At 50.6% G+C, this 17,105-nt stretch overlaps 1 protein-coding gene and 1 long non-coding RNA gene across 6 annotated transcripts in view; one reads left to right on the top strand and one right to left on the bottom strand.

Annotated features, from left to right (window-relative positions):
• FRMPD3 (FERM and PDZ domain containing 3) overlaps nucleotides 1-9,688 on the top strand; it is a 58,826-nt gene extending 49,138 nt beyond the window's left edge. For 4 of the 5 annotated variants that reach the window (XM_042040075.1, XM_042040073.1, XM_042040074.1 and 1 more), the window contains 2 exons: nucleotides 2,413-3,234; nucleotides 4,040-7,395. In XM_042040075.1, the coding sequence (XP_041896009.1) occupies nucleotides 2,413-3,234; nucleotides 4,040-6,909 (3,692 nt within the window). In that variant the 3' untranslated portion in view covers nucleotides 6,910-7,395. Of the gene's footprint in view, nucleotides 1-2,412; nucleotides 3,235-4,039; nucleotides 7,396-9,602 lie in introns of those variants that run through there. The other variant, XR_006018057.1, reaches the window with a different exon arrangement.
• Nucleotides 2,481-17,083, bottom strand: LOC121670205. The gene is made up of 3 exons (XR_006018069.1): nucleotides 16,825-17,083; nucleotides 13,802-14,335; nucleotides 2,481-2,567 (listed from the first exon to the last, which is right to left on the bottom strand). It is a non-coding gene; the product is annotated as an uncharacterized LOC121670205 (long non-coding RNA).
• Between the last annotated feature and the right edge of the window lie 22 nt (nucleotides 17,084-17,105).

Raw genomic sequence — 17,105 nt, 5'->3', positions numbered from 1 at the left:
ATTTGTTGAGCTAATGAATTTAATTAGGATTTATTTGACTTAATTTATCCTTGGTAAGGCAGAACCTGCATCCCCTGGCAGCCACTCTTAGCACAGCTGCACGATCCAACCCACAATGCAGACAGATGCCCCTCCTGAGGGATGGACCACTGGCCAGAAATCCAAGCAGTATTTCAGCCACTTTCCTTGCACAAGGGAACAAGGGGAGGCTGTCACTGGGAGATGCTTAACAGGCTCTTGTCCGATCCAATAGCTGTCAGCCAGAGAGAAATAACACATGGATGGATCATGGGCAGCGAGGGACAAGGGGCTGGGGGGTGTCTGTCACTTGAACACAGCCGAACTACCATGGATGTCTCCCCAAACAGCAATATTGCTTCACTTTTAGTAGTCTCCTGAAGAACACTGCTTGGTGTGGCCAACATTACCCAAAAATGGCAATTCCTTCTTGCCATGTAACGTGTGAGCTGGCAGGCTGAGGCTGGAGGTCCTTGTTGGAGCAGCCAGGCTGCTCCTGCTGCCCTCTGGATACAGCTGGTGGATCACTGATGCAGCACCCACATCCCTGTGTCTCAGTGTCAGCTGGGCTGGCCAGCCCTGCTCTGGCTCTGCCCCCAGCAGAGGGATCAAGCTCAGGGGCCTGTCCTGGGACCAGGATTGTTTAACATCTTCATCAAGGACACAGCGGATCGAGAGCAGCCTCAACAAGTTTTCGGATGATACCAGGCTGAGTTGTGCAGTTGAAATGCCTGAGGTGACACTGAACCGTGCCATAAATCAAGTCTCTCCTGATGGGAGAGAATTTCCTAAAAGTCCTTGCAAGGAGTTTCAAAGATAAACCGAGACTTTTCCTTGAGTTTCAATGCTTCTAGATCGTTGTTTATTAAGTCTTATCAGAGGAACAGAGCCACTAGCGTGACCCAGGTACAGCACAGAGCACAGAAAAGCAGGAGTGAAGGCTCTCTATCAAGATTTATGCAGCCTTTTAAAGATATTTTAACCAATAGCTACTAAAAATGTATATTATTTTCACTTTCCTACCAATTATTCAGTAACACGGGCAGGAACTGTGGAATTCTCTATCCAATCATTCCAAACTACTTCTACTGCAGAACATGGAGTAGTAGAAGAAGGAGAAGAAGGTTTAGAGAACAACAACAATCCTCCGTTTTGATATTTTTTACTCTTACCTATTTACTACATAGAGAAGCCCAAAACCTCTGAATTTTTCACCCTGTGACAATCTTACATAGTAGTCTATCACCTAATTCACACCACCGTATTTTCTAGTTCTTGTCTGATCGTTGGTAATTTTTTCCAAGGTTGGAGGCTAAAACAGTGTTGTTCATGGGGGTAAGAACCCTTAAAAACAGGCAGAGAAATATTCTTTGCACTCTGGGTTCCTACACTGAGGGACAGAGTGACATCCAGAGGGACCTGGACAAGCTTGAGCAGTGGCCCATGGGAATCCCACAAGATTCAACAAGGCCAAGTACAAGCTGCTGCACCCAGGGCAGGGCAACCCCAGTATCAATCCAGGATGGGGGATGAACAGCTGGAGAGCAGCCCTGCAGAGAAGGACTTGGGGGTGCTGGTGGAGGAGAGGCTGGACACGAGCCAGCCATGTGCACTCACAGCCCAGAAAGCCAAGTGTGTCCTGGGCTGCAGCAAAAGCCCTGTGGGCAGCAGGGGAGGGAGGGGATTCTGCCCCTCTGCTCCACCCTGGAGAGACCCCACCTGCAGTGCTGCCTCCAGCTCTGGGGTCCCCAGCACAGGAACGACATGGACCTGTTGGAGTGAGTCCAGAGGAGGCCATGAAGATGATCAGAGGGCTGGAGCACCTCTCCTAGGTGAGAGAGTTGGAGGTTTTAGTCTTGAGAAGAGAGGGCTCCAGGGAGGCTTTTTAACAGGGCTTGTAGCTGTAGGACAAGGGGCAATGGTTTTAAATTGAATGGTTTTAAATTGAAAGATTCAGATTAGATACAAGGAGGAAGGGTTTTATGATGAGGGTGATGAGGTATCGGCACAGGCTCCCATCCCTGGAAATATTCAAGGTTTCCTTGTATGTTGGACAGGACTCTGAGCAACCTGATCTAGTTGAAGATGTCCCTGCTCACTGCAGGGGGATTGGACCAAATGGCTTTTAAACATCCCTTCCAACCCCTTCTGTGGTGCAGGACATTTCTCCTACGCTCATTCCTGGCAGACAGGCCCAGCAGGTTTTCCAAAGGACCAGCCACGTGGCCTGACTGTGCTGCAGGGAACACGGGTGTCCCACTGCAGTCCAGCATGCTGAGGGCTGGAGGGCAGAGAGCACACGGGTGCTTCTCCAGGCTGAGCAGGAGCTTCCCCAGGCTGTTTTCCCTTCATCCGGGTGCTGCTGCTAACGTGCCTGTTGTGGTTTTGGTTTAGATTACATCAACGCACACAACTTCCACCGGCCTGCCACGGCAGGGCACATGGGAAAGAAAGAGAATGGGCTGGTGGGTGGCTCTGCCACTGTCACCGGAGCAGCCGGCGCTTCGGCCACCAGGGCTTCGGACTCAGAGCTCATCCACTTCTGCTACCTGCACATGCGAGAGCAGAGGAAGGAAAGAGAGAGCGGGACGGATATCAATGAAAACCTGATTTTTTTTGAGGAAACTCGTCCCAGGACCAAATCTGACCCCACTTCCAAAAGCTCTGGCCAAGGCTACAACGGGGCCGCCAAGGAGTACGACCCGGATGGCCTTGAGCAAGACAGGCAGGCGAGCAGGGCCAGGGCACACACCATCGACACCCACCTGCGCAGCGACACCTCCCACTTCTACTGCGAGTCCTGCCAGGCCAAGATCAAGAGCCGGCTGGCCTCGGGCACGGCGGGCAAGCCTGGCAGCACCCGCGACAACATGGTGGACTTGATGTCGCTTCCCCCTCCCGGAAACGACGAGGAAGAAGACGAGACAACGTCCCTGCTCCCCGCCATCGCCGCCCCCCCTCCTGGCTTCCGAGACAACAGCTCCGACGAGGATGACCCCAAGCGCCGGGCAGCTGCCCAGAGCCAGGAGCAGAGCCGGCAGCTCTGTGGCATCCTCTACGACGAGATCCCGGTCACGCTGATTGACAACGTGCAGCCACGGACGGTCCGAGACCATGCCCAAGAGCTGGATGATGCCCTGGTGTCCACCCTGCAAGCGCTGGAAGCCCTGGCTGCTTCAGAGGATTGTCCACATCCCCCACCACAGCAGACAGCAGGTATTTCAGTGGCTGTGACTCCCTTTTTTCCCTATAGGCTTTCTTTCCTATTGTACATCCTTCCCTTTAGTCTCCTCCCATCCTGTAAGTGACTGTGAAGCAGCTTCTGGTAAAAACTATGTTGTGGCAACAGGCTCTAGCAGGAGCAGCCAAGTTGCTGCTCAGAAGATTTCTAAGAAGCTGAGGTGGGACTCCTCTCCCTGACAGTGGCTGAGGGAGTCTCGTGGTTATCCCATATCTGCCACAGTCCGCATGCCACGATGCTGGGGCGAGTCACTAACAAACCAGTACTGTGAGCATGAGTTCCTCCCCACTGTGACCCCACTGTGCTGGGGCCTTTGGCCATCGGTCTTTGCAGGTTCCCACCCAGGTTTTGCAGTGTGTGAGCCCTTCACAAGGCAAACCAGCTGCCAGATGGGTGACTCTGGGACCAGCCTGCTGGCAGCACTGTCCTTTGTCCCTCTTCCCTCCTTGGTTGCCCTACTCACTATGGCAGAGTACCTGTTGCCCAGTTTTCCTTCCTGTGCCAGACACGTCCCTATAGCTCTGCTACCACCAACAATGGAAAGCTTCACAGGATCTTTTCCTGGGCCAGAAGCTCTTGCTGAATTGAGCTATCAAGCCAGCTCAATGCTGACAAGTGATCTCCCTTACAAGCCTTAACTCTTAGTTGTGAGAAGTCACAGAAGTTTCTCCAATGTGCCCTGCATTCCTGGGACCCTCCTGCTGCAAGGAGCTTCCCTCTCCTCCACACAGCACTGTGGTGTGAGGGTTGTTGTGGGGTTTTCTTTGTGTCCCTCCTCAGGTCTTATTGTCCTGGCTGCCATCACTCCTGAGTCATCCTTGGACTCTGGCCACGAAACGAACTCCTCAGAGCTGACTGATGTCTCGGAGATGGTCTCTGCTATGAAGCAGCATCAGAACGCAGCCTACTTCCTCACTCAACACATCAACAAAGAAAACCTCCTGGCCAGGAAGGACTTGCCTTTCCGAATCCAGAGCTGCGCTGCCCAGGCTGTTCTCACCTCACCCCACCCCCTGAGCCGCCAGGACCCGAGCCCTTCACTGAAGGCAGCCTTCTCTACCCAAAGTCCCAGCCTTACCAACTGCAAGAGCAAACAGGAGCAGCAGCACGGGGAGCGGAGCTGCACCTCAGCTGCCCAGCCGGGGCTGAACCCCCAGCTGAGTGAGCAGAGCAAGGGGGCTTCAGTGCCAAGCTCTGAGTGCAAAGGTGCAGGTCACACAAAAGCTTCCTTTGAGGTATCTCTGCATGCCACAGCAGCCCCAAGCAAGGAGCAGACACAGGATCTGCAAGAGAAGATGCCCAAAGAGGTGCAGCCGAGCTCCAAGCTCCTCCTGGATCAGAAAAGCGGTGTAACTCCAGCCATCATTTCAGCTGCTCTGCAGCAGGTGGCAAATGCAAAAGCCTCAGCTCCCCAAGTGGTATCAGCCTTAAAAGAAGACCAGAACATGAATGGTACCAGCAGCTGTGCACCAGCCAGCAGCAAGCCTTTGACACATAAAGGAGGTCCACAAACTGCAGAGACATTATGCAACTGTCAGCAGCAGCAGCAGCAGCAGCTCTCTCCGCAGCAGCACTGTGAAGTTTCTCCAAGTCCTAAAGAAGCTCCTGGCAGTCAGGCTGAAGCGTTCCACCTCACCTCAGCAGGTGAGGAAATTATGTCCAGTAAGACTTTTGCCTCTAAAAGCTACCAGCAAAAAGTGAGTAGAGATGCTCCAGGAAAAGCTGCAAGTGGAGAGACAGGTCAGAAGGCAGGTGGGGAAGCCACAAGCCTCGTCTTGCAGAAACACACAGCTCCTTCAAACCAAGGACAGAAAATACAACAGGAAAGCTCGGCCAAAATCTTAAAAGCTGAGAGCAGCAATGTGCACCCTCCAGCACCTGGTAGCACTTTCAGGAGCACCAGTGAGGAAGCCAAAGGGCCAATCCAGCTGATGCCCAGATCCGAGAGCCTGCAGATTAGCACTGTGCCTTCCAAAAAAGTAGAAAAAGTCCTGGAGGTGACCCAACAAGATGCTGATGTCCCAGCTAAACCCAAAGCCCCAAAAGCTCCCTTCAGGCTTAGGAACCTGTTCTCTGCAACATTTCCCACCCGTCTGAAGAAGGAGACGGACGAGCGGCAGGCCCAGCTGCAGAAGGTGAAGCAGTATGAGCTGGAATTCCTTGAAGAGCTGCTCAAGCCAAAGAGCAAAGGTGACCTCCCGCCACAGGAATATCTGCACCCCCCTGCCCCTGGGCGCTGCAGCTGCCAGCTGAGGAGCAGTCCCGTGCAAAAAGTCCCAGGGATGTCCAGGGAGCAAAGGCGCAGCTGTGACTGCAAGCGGATTTGCAGGGGAATGAGGCCACCCCCCAACCAGCTGGTGATGCCAGAACTGGAGAGGCGAGGCAGGGATAAAGTTGCAGATGACCAGAAGCAGGTAGAAGCCATTAGGCTGACAAGCATGAGCAGCCCTTCCAAAGGCAAACGGATACGATCCACAAGTTTAGAGTCCAGAGACTACCGGTCAGATCCAGAGAACGGCATGTCCTGTTTGGCAACGTGCACCTCCCGAGGGGAGTGCATGGGTGCACCCCACTACAGGAAGCTCTTGCGTCGCTACAGTGTCAGTGAAATAGATAAGACTGATAGGACATCCTTGTCCTCTGACATCTACCAGAACATCTACACAACCAAGCAGAAAGGTCCCCAGAAAGAGCCTGAGTCCAGCATCCTCTGTCCTGTTCTGAAGAGCAAAATCCAGGAAGCCGCTGGAGTGGCTGACCCCTCCTATGTCCAGATAGCACAGGACAAAAAGAACCACAAGGCTCCAGCAGTGTTCTCTGTCCAGGAGGAGATGTACCCAAGTCCTGCTGAGCTGCGGGATGAAGACATGGAGGATGAGAAGTGCTGCTCCATCCGGTACTGCTTCTACTACAGAAAATGCGATGTTGCAGATGATGGGAGTGAGAAGGATGAGCTGTCCTATTCCATCCCCATGCAGATACTCCCGGGAATGAAGCTGGACAATCAGATGGTCCCAGTCATGAGCAGGACTCTTCAGGTCCTAGACGCAACAGCCTGCAGCAGTCCCAATGAAAGCCAGACCCAGGAAATAGATTTAAGGACCTCCAGTTTTGAGGGGAGCTTGGCAAAGATCAACACCCTTCGAGGCCATGCCTACAGCTTCCCCAATGGGTTTCTGCAAGTGCAGCTGGACACCAACGAGCTCCTGACCATCCTGAGGCAGTGTGTGCTGAGCCCTGAGGTCCGGGACTGCAAACCCTACATCTCCCAGCTGGCTGAGTACAAGCAGGAGCTGGCCCTCAAGTTCAAGGAGTTCCGGGCGTCCTGCCGCCGCGTGGCCGCCGTCGACAAGAGTCCCACCCACATGCTCTCCGCCATCACGAGCAGCTTCCAGGTGCTAAGCAGCCTCATCGAGACCTTTGTGAGGCTGGTGTACGTCGTGCGCTCGGAGTCCCAGCGCCAAGAGCTGCTGACGAAGGTGGAGGAGGTGGTGAGAAACTACACCTTCCTCCTGAAGGCTGCTGAGGAGTCCACGGCCAGGATGCTGAGCCACCAGCAGACTGTGGAGCAGCTCGCCCGCCAGTCAGCCACGGTCGCCACTGTCATGAGCACTCTCACACGCTCCCTAAAGACGTTGATCAATAAGTAAAGCCAGCTGTGAAGACCAACAAGCCAGTGTGTGCCCTGCCATGCTCTCAAATCTCACAGGTCTGGTGAGGATGCGATGTCTGCAGGCCCACATTTACTGGGGTTTGCGGTAGCCAAGACGCTCTTTGATCTCTGCAGAACGGATGGTTGTGTTGGTGATGGGTTTGAAGGGTGAATCCGTGGCCTAAAGCTGTGCAATCAGCTGGTCAAGGGGCTCAAGCAGCTTCTCTGCTTGTTCTCCCACTCTGGCTTGTTGGTGATGGTACTTGGGGGGCACAGGCACCCCACCTCCACACTAGTTTGGTTCCATGGGGTTCTGGGCCTCGCTCGTGCAAAGACCTTTGGCACAGTTTGTGGTGGGCCAGTGAGCTACCAGGAGCTGAGCTGAGATCTCCTGGCTTCTCTTGGGCAGTCTGGAGCCAAACCTGTGTCTTGCCACGTAAACAACTCTTCTGCCTCCAGGATCTCCCTGGCCCACAAACACAACGTAATTAGCAGCAGAAGGGATCTCTGGGGTGCAGCTGCTATGCTAGGGCTTGGGAAGTAGTCCTAGCATGGGCAGGTTGCCATAATCCTGAGACAGAGCTAGGGCACCCTACTGGGCCCTACTCTCTCTTCTTAGGCACCAGTGCTCTAGTCCTGAGCACAGGCACTGCCTTTGCCAAAGGCAAGGGCTTAATGCCTGCAGGCAGGGAGGATCCAGGGAACTACAGGCCTGTCAGTCTGACCTTGGTGCCGAGAAAGTCATGGAGCAGATGATCTTGAGTGCCATCACACATACAGGACAAGGGGATCAGGCCCAGCCAGCACAGGGGAAAGGCAGGTGCTGCTTCACCAGCCTGGTCTCCTTCTGTGACAAGGGTGATTCACTGGGTAAAGGAAAGGCTGGGGATGTTGTCTGCCTAGACTTTAGTAAAGCCTTTGACGCTGTGTCCCACAGCATTCTCCTGGAGAAACTGGATGGATGGACGGGCCCAGAGAGTGGTGGGGAATGGAGTTAAATCCAGCTGGGGCCATCACCAGTGGTGTTCCTCAGTACTGGGGCTAGTCCTGTTTAGTATCTTTCGAGGGCACCCTCAGTCAGAGTGCAGATGACACCAGTTTGGGTGGGGGTGTTGATCTGCTGGACAGCAGGAAGGCTCTGCAGAGGGATCTGGACAGGCTGGGTCCATGGGCTGAGGCCAGTTGTATGAGGGTCAACCAGGCCAAGTGCTGAGTCCTGCCCCTGGGTCACAACAACCCCCTGCAGCTCCAGGCTGGGGCAGAGGGGCTGGAAAGTGTCCGGTGGGAAAGGCCCTGGGGGTGCTGGTCAAGGTGGGCAAGGGGCCAGTGGCACCTGGCCTGTCCCAGCCATGGTGTGACCAGCAGCACCAGGACAGTGACCGTCCCCCTGACTGGGCACTGGTGAGGCCACTCCTCAAATCCTGTGTCCAGCTCCGGGCTCCTCATGACAAGAAAGACATTGAGGGGCTGGAGAGTGTCCAGAGAAGGGAATGGAGCTGGGGAAGAGTCTGGAGCATGTCTGATGGGGAGCAGCTGAGGAGCTGGGGGGGCTCAGCCTGGAGAAAAGGAGGTTCAAGGGACCTTATCACTCTGTAACTCCCTGACAGGAGGGTGCAGCCAGGTGGGGATTGTTCTCTTCCCCCAGGTAACAGGATGAGAGGAAAAGGCTTCAAGTTGTGCCAGGGGAGGTTTAGATTGGATGTAAGAAAAATTTCTTCACTGCAGGTGGTCAGGCTTTGGAACAGGCTGCTCAGGGAAGTGGTGGAGTCACCATCCCTGGAGGTGTTTAAAAGCCATTTAGTTGTGGCATTTGGGGACATGGTTTAGTGGTGGGCTTGGCAGTGCTGGGGGAATGGTTGGACTCAATAATCTTAGAGATCTTTTCCAACCTAAATAATTCTATGTTCCCCTTCTGGATGGCTGAATCCATGCTAGAGACCCTGCAAGGAACCCAGATTGGTTGATCTTTGACCACTGCGAGCCAGAAGCTGGGCTAGCAGCTATGGGGAGACCACTTTCACACCATTCTTCAGAGGTCGGGTTCATGCCCCCAAGGCTCAGCCCAAACCTTCTCCTATTTCCTCTCACTGTGACCATCAGAGAGGAGCCCCAGATCAGCTCTGACTGTGAGCCAGGCAGGGGCTGTCCTCCTTGCCAGGGTGTTGGGGTTCTTCTTCTGTCCTCACCAGGCTGACTGCCATAAGAAGCATTATTTAATTCTGTGAGGTGGTTATTTACTTGGAGTTGGGGATTTTTTGATTGTTTTGGGGTTTGGTTATTTTTTTAATTTCTAAGTGAACGGTAAAATGATTCCTATTTGTGTTCCCCTCCTCCTCCCAGTCTGGTAATAGACGCAATCAATGAGATGGCCTTAACTGGTGTTTCCCTGCAGCCACCTGCCCTCCAAAACAGAGCAAGGAGAGAAATGCAAGGTCACACATTGCATTGCCCTCCCTCTGCCACCCACTGCACTTCACATCCTGCCGGGATCCCGGTGCCTGTCCCCGTCACACCCCCTCCAGCCGGGCAGGAGGTCACAGCTTCGGCCTCACGGGAGCAAGGGCAGTTGTCCAACGAAGCCAGCTCGCCCCAGCCCCTGGGGATGATCAGGGATCTCTGTGCGAGCAGTCGCTTCCCATCTCTATTATTTTTGATAAATATGCACATTGGAAATGTCTTGTTCTTCCATAGGAGCTATGGAAATGCACAAATGTGCTTTTAACGTGCGCATCCTTGGAGTGCAATAACCTCCCCTGGCCCATGGCAGTCCTGGACTGGGGCCGTGGCTGTCAGCAAGGCACAGAGGATCCTGCTGTGGGATTTCAAGAACCATGTAGCAAATATCCAATGGAAGAGCCAATTGGAACTTCAGTCCATGGTGGGCAAGGCCTGTTACAGTGCTGAAGGCTGACAGGGAGACGTGTTTTCCTTTTCCCTAAGAATTACCTACTATGAAACTCTGAGTTTCTTCAAAGCTCCCCGTTATGCCTATATCATTCCTCCATAAATCTCTCAGTCTAATACAGAGGAAAATTTTTTTATTGTCTGTATATAGTATATATAAATAAAAAAATATATAAATTATATCTATACGCAAATTTATGTCTTGTTTTACAAACAAGAAAGATTAAATATATTAATCTTAATATCCAAACTAGCATTTGTGTCTTTTTTAAAGAACTCTGTGGAAATGTAGCTATTCTTAGATGTACAAGACACTGTTTGTAAGCAAAACCTATTTTTGTTGCTGTGGAAATGCAGATTATCTCACACAGGTTTGAAATGAACTGTTTGACTTGCCAAGGTCACTTTTGTTTTGTTAATGGTTGTTTTGGCTTAATTCTCCCCCAGAAGGGGAAGGCAGCAGCAGTCACCCCTTCAGCGCTGGCACTGGGCACTGTGGCCACGCTGGGACACCCTCCTGCCCTAAAGCTGGGGAGAAAGGGGTGCTTTAACAAAGCCCTGCCTGATCCCTTTCAGCTGAGCCAAGGTGAGCACCCACTGACCAGCTCCAGTCTGTGTTTTCACCCAAGCCTTTCCCTGGCTCTCCTGCCTGGGAAGAGGTGACAGTGTGGACCTGCCATCAGTTGCCTGATGGTTTTGCTGCCCTGTGGGCAGGCGTGTCTGCAGGGGAAAGCCCAGCAAAGCAGAATGCCACACCTGGGGAGAAATCTGAGCCAGGAAAACAATTTCCTAGCTACAGATGATATCCAATGTACACCTTTTTGCCTGGCACCACGAACTGCTCTCTGTTTATCAGGGAGGAAGGAGTTGATGTGTGTTCTCTCTATACATCCCAAAGCCTGCAGGAATTATAAAAGCCAAGTCTAATAAGGATCCAACACAAAAAAAAAACCCTATAGGAACTGGGTCATTCTCTGTACGGGGGTTGAATGTGTTGTCTAAAGCAAAGGCGGCAGCACTTGAGACTCACACACATTCTCTGTGCCTCCAGGCTCGTTATTTTAATCTGCATCACACCATTTCCCATGCTGAACTAACGATGACACTGAATGGGACAAAACCCACCTATTTATAAAGCTGGATATGGATCAAAAACATGGAAAAGCCAAGAGGTTTGATAACAACCCCCAGAGCCCAAAAATGTTATTGAAAGCAGGCGGTTTAATCAGTGATTTCAGACTCGGTGCTTAGTACCATCTAGAGGGCAAGAAGCACAACATCAGAATGTTGTTATTTGTACAGGGATATTATCCAGGAGCAGCCAAATGTCCCTGTGTGAACAGAGCAGCTGGACTGGTGCATACCCCGAAGAATGATGTTGCTGTACTCGTCTCTTAGGTGCACTCCCTGAACTTATTGGGGACTTGTAAATACTCTCAAGGAAATAGTCCAGGTAAAACATTCTTGTTAATGGTTCTGAATCACGGATATTTCAAAAAACTGCACCTCAGTAACACAGCACAGAGAATTAAAAGTGGTTTTTCCCCCCAAATCTAGTTTCCATTTCACTGCCCATCTAGTTTATCTCCCCACAGACTGCCTGGTTCTCATTTAGCATCAGCAGTTCCTCACTTCAAAGCCACTGTGCCCCAGGAAGTCAAAGCAAGTGTAAATGCTGTGTTGTTTCCAGGTGTGTCTGCACAAAGATAAACCAATTTTTCTGCATCCCCTCCCACCAGAGCAATCTGTCTGAGAGTGGCAGGTTGTGTTTGCTGCCCTTCAGCACCTTCTCAGAGCAGCACCAACAGTACCTGCCCTTCTCACACTGCCTTCACCCCACATGTTTTGCTGTAGCCTCACAGCCGGTGCAGATTTCCTCCAGGACCTGCCCAGCTCCCAGGAGCATGGCTCAGCCACAGCATGCACTCCTGGGCATCTGATGTCCCTGCACCCCCATAGTACACTCCCTCCCTTAATCTCCTCTCAAGGAGATCTCACCAAGGCTCTATCAGTGATGATGGATAGGAAAGGAACAGAATTTGGGCCTCTGCTGGTCCCTCTAATGCTCAGGAAACCAACAGAAGACCTGGTGTGCTGGTTTTGGCTGGGGTAGAGTTAATTTCCTTCACAGCAGCTGCTGTGGGGCTGGGTTTTGGCTCTGTGCTGGAAACAGGGCTGATAACACAGGGATGTTTGAGTTATCTCTGAGCAGGGATTACACACAGCCAGGGCCTTTCCTGCTCCTCACCCTCACCCGTGAGGAGGTTGGGGGGCACAAGGAGCTGGGGGGGACACAGCCAGGACAGCTGAGCCCAGCTGAGCCCAGGGATATCCCAGACCATACAGCAGCACCCTCAGCACATGAAGCTGGGGAGAAGGAGGAAGAGAAGACATTCTGAGTTTGTCTTCCCAAGTCACTGTTCCACATGATGGAGCCCTGCCTTCCTGGAGCACCTGCCTGCCATGGGAGGCAGGGGATGAATCCCTTGTTTTGCTTTGCTTGCTTGTGCAGCTTTTGCTTTATCTGTTCAGCTGTGTGGTGCTGCTTTGCCAGCTGAGGTTTAACCTCACTACCTGGCTGTCAGGGGTTAAAGTGTCAAAGGCAGAGGCTGGAAAATCAGCAGGCCTCAAGCAGCAGTCCCAAGATAGGTTTTGTGTCTCCATGGACTTGGCTGGTCATTGTCAGCTGGAGACAACAACTGGGCACCGTGGTTGAGGGCACTTTGAACTCTAATCCCCATGGCGGAGCAGATGCATTCTCCTGTCGGGATTTACATCCTCTCCAAGGTCTTGGCAACACTACACAGGACTTGCAGGAGCCCCAGATACAACAGCAGAGTGAGCTGAATAGCTGGGACCCACTGCTGCTTTCATCATGCCCAAGGGAGCTGACAGTCAAATGGAAATGAGTAATGTCTAAATTTTATCCTCATTTAAAGCACAGTGTCTGGATTCCTGTGTGAAATATCCTAACAAATTCCTCACATGGCCAGTCACAGTGGGGCTGGGCAGGACACCTATGGCTTTATGTGGACATGGGAGAAGTCTGCCTGGAAACACAGGTATCTCAGCCTATTTACAGTACCCAAACATATCTAATATACATGAAAACAGCCTGTACACTTGATAGGAAATTTTTCCAAAGATTTTTGTGTCAGGCCATGTAATTCCATGTCAGGGGATGAGCAGACACCTCATCCCACTGCAGCTGCTGCACAGCCTCCCAGGCTGGCTGAGAGGGTGCCCCTTGCTGTCACTTGTCCCCCACATACAGAATGGATGGAGGGGGCTTTCTGCAGCAGGAATATTAAAGTTATTAAAAAGCAAACACACCATGCCCGAAGTGGCAGAAATTCCAGTGCTGCCCCTCTAAGGTTTGTTGCCCATACCAAGGGCTGGTGAGAAGATGAAAGGGCTGGGAACATGCACCAGGTCAGGACATTTTACAATGCTTTACTAAATCCCACTTTCAAAAAGCACCTGGGAAATACTCCTAAATCTAATGAATATTCACCTCTTCCTAAAGCAAGACAGCTAAGTCCTCAAACTTTTACCTGGGCTCCTTAGAAAGGCACAGTAAAAACGCCGAGTGGAAAGATCAGGAGCACAAAGGGAACCAGTCAGCATCCTTTAAAAACGATCTCTCAGATCTCTACGTCTGTATTGTTGTCTAGTGGAGATTTGACAGTACCATTTATTTCCCAGCGTTTTCGCCTTTTCCTGACAAATGACAAATTCCTTTTCCTTGGTGGGTGTGGTCCAGCGATGTCCTGTGCAACTCTGGTAATATTTACAGTGCTAAGGGTGGGCACCATTCCTAAACACTTTCCCCCTCTCCGCCAGCCTCTTCTGCCCTCATGCCGGTGTCTCACCCCTTTTTGGCCTCTATTTCTCAGCCTTCCAAACTTTTTTGGCATTAATTTTGTTCTCAGCCTCTACTTTCCTATCCATCCTCCCACCCTATCTCTGCCTCTACTTTTCATTACCTTTTTTTGACCTCCACTCTTCTCCGGCTCCGACTTTCAGCCACCAAGGCAAAAGGGCAGAGCCCGGTGTTATTTCCATCGAGTGCCATTCATTAACAGAATCGGCTGTGAAGCATTGAAGTCACAAGGCAACAGAAAGAAATAACAGCCCTCAGCCACCGGCTTTTTGCATGAAAATGTGCTCTTGATTAATGGCTGGTGGTAATTGAGTGGCAATTGTATGCAGGAAAGTGCCAAGAGGGGAACATGGGCTACTTGTCTTGATTGACATGGCCATGAAATTCGATGCTATTAATGTGCTGCTTAAAACTTCCTGGAAAATGCATTCCCATCTTGCGACACACGAAGGTATTTCTGATTAATTGCATCCCCTTAGAATCAGGTAAGTAAAAACGATTTTTTTGCTGTTTGTGTGTTTTCAGGTTCTCAGTTGGACGGTAATTTAATTCAGTTTACAGAACTTGAGGGAACACAGCACCTCAGGCTATGAGCTTGTCCTTTCCGCTTGTCCAGGCCAGCTTGTGCTTGTCCGTACTGTAAACAAAAGGAAAATTAAATAAAATTCTTTAGATTGAAAGTAAGTAATTCAATTTATTGCATTTTGCTTTCAGAATGAAGCAAGCCAGCTGGAATGAGGTGCTTTAATTCTGAATAAGGGCATCCACACAGGAGTTCAGATACTCCAATGCACTTTCATGATCTGTGATCATTTCCCTGAGCATCCTTTGACAGAAAATCTGACTTCCAAGCCAGTGCGAGTTTGGTTTTCAATGGATGCAACCACACAGCCTCCTTTCATCCCAAGAACCAGATAAACCTCTCACTCTTCAAAGCTGCTTCTCCTTGTCCCTGCATGGCAAAGCAAACTGCTCGTAGACAAGCTGTGGCTGAGGAACCTCCTGAGCGAGTTTTTGGCTTTGTTTAACTTAGACTTTGGTGCATTAAGAGCTTCTCCTTAATCAAATCCCTGAGGTTATCCTGTTCCAAGAGCTTTGTGAGTCGTTAGTGGAGGTGGACTTTTGTCCTCAGGAACAAAGCGCTGTCTAATCTACAAAGGCTGAAAGACTGAAGGAAGCAGGTGGGTGTGAAAACACACCTGGCCGCCAGCTCAGAAAGGGGAAAAAATAGCTTTGATTTTACACATAACAGGTTGCCCGTTCCTGGTTTTAGGATTCAGGAATTAATTCCTTTTTTTTTTTTTGTCAGATTTTTCACTCCTGCAAGTCGCATCTCTGTGATGCCAGGAAGAACCTGATAGGAAAGCTACTTCCAAAGTCCTGGGTAGGGAAAGCCAGGAAGGGCTCATCAATGAGAGGCATAATTTGCATGTTTAAATACACCCTCAGCTGCCTTCAGGCTCAGGATCCCAGTGCCTGCTTCACAAATAAACTGAGGGGAGCCTGGGATGTTGGGGAACAGAGGACTCTCATTCTGTATTCAAGAATGGGGGAGAAAAAAATGGAATTTAAAACAAGAGTGAAGCAAATACTTCAAAACCAAGGTGTGCCCCAGACCAAAGTCCAGGAGTCAGTGGTGAATGGCTGCAGTGATGTAGATTTGGGGCAAGAATGTGGCTGCTGGGTATTTGGGAGGTATCCATAAATCCCATCACTTGAACCATCAGGTAGCCACCCACCAGTGAAGTTTTCTTCACGGCTAAGATTAATTTTGTTTGTTAAGATGAGCAATGATTAGCAACAAATTAGAAGGGCTTTATTGTTCCTTCCTCATTGCCTGGATTTGTTGTGTGCCACAGCATCTCACAACTGCTACAGCTACACCAGAAAATAATCAAAATTACCATATACTGATATTCCAGTTCCCAAAGTATGGGAATCAGCATCTATTTTAATCCAGATGAATCCCAAGTTTAATGACACTGTACAAACTGTTATAGAAAAACTTCCTCAAAGTATGGTTTTGTAGTCATTAATTTATGGGTCCTTGGGGATAATGGCAGCAGCATCTGGGGCCAGGACAGTTGTAAGGTGAAATAAAGAAAACATGGCCAGCCCCCGCCTTGATTGAGGATGATTTCTTCCGGTTGAATTCTCAAGGACTCGAAGCAAATCAATGTCAAATTCACTGCAGAAGTTTACCGTCTCTCAGTCAGTCAGATAACAAGAATAGGAATTACACAACTGCATGAAAACTCTCAAGAAGCTGGCTGTGGCTTATTTTCTATATTTCTTTTGTATATTTATATATATGTGTCAATCTTCCTCCTTCACTGTGTGGGGAAAATAACAAGCACAGACAGGGAGTGCAGAGTCACTGACTTGGTGTCATCATTACACTGGACTTGCTGGTTGCTGTGTGTCTGACAGAAACACAGAAACGTGAGCAATTATCAATTCCTGCATTTTCTGTGTTGAACCACAGGGCCTTTTTTTGAAGGGTTTATAATAATACATACATACAAGCTAAAATTTGAGTATCGTTTCCTTCAAAATAGTGAAGAGTAATTTCAGGTAATTAAGTCCTTAAAAAAGGACAGGACTATATTGGCCTATTAACAATGAATAGAGACTGGATCAGAAATTTAGAATGAGAATAAACCACTATAAAAATCACATTGGCGGGATTTTTGGGGGTGTCCTGTGCAGGGCCAGGAGGCGGGACTTTGACAACCCTTGTGATTCCCTTCCAACCCAGGATATTCTACGATTCAATGATATACAGGTTTAAAGGTTAACAATCCAGGTTTAAAGGTTAAAAACCGTTAAGCACTATGCTTATTTTCGCTAAAGATAAATTAATGGGCATAATGCAGTAACATATAGCTGACAGGTCACAGAAGACTAATTTGGTATTAGTCTACAGTTAGTTACATATATATGTAAGACAGATAAATATATACACACACATCTGTATATGTATCTATGTATATGTATCAATATATAATTTGGTATGGAATTGGGTACAAAAATCCCAACTATAAACCTAAGAACCCCTCAGAAGTGAATCGCCCTGTTAAAACAGCCCCCACGCGGGTTGCAGCGCGGATCCAAAACCAAAACAACCTTTGAAGGGCACGGCCGGGGCCTCCGCAGCGCTGCCGCACGGCCCGTCCCGGGGCACGGCGGTGCCGCAGCGGGCCCGGTGCCACCCGGTGTCACCCGGTACCGCCTCACACGGGGCCGCCGGGTGACGCCAGCTCAGCGCAGCGCCGCTCAGGGCGGCGGGGGACGGACGCGGCGGGCGCGGGCACGCCGGCATGCTGAGGTAACAAACGCCGCGGCGCCGCGGGGCTCGCAGCCGGCGGGTCCGGCGGTGAGAGGCGGGCGGGGGGCGCGGGCGCGGC

The sequence above is a fragment of the Corvus kubaryi genome, unplaced genomic scaffold (genome assembly GCF_017639235.1).
Source record: "Corvus kubaryi isolate FWS band 111438036 unplaced genomic scaffold, C.kubaryi_AGA036_p1.0 37395, whole genome shotgun sequence".
Taxonomy (NCBI): Eukaryota; Metazoa; Chordata; class Aves; order Passeriformes; family Corvidae; genus Corvus; species Corvus kubaryi.
The sequence above is the reverse complement of the archived record's forward strand: the minus strand, read 5'-3'. Positions and strand labels throughout refer to the sequence as shown.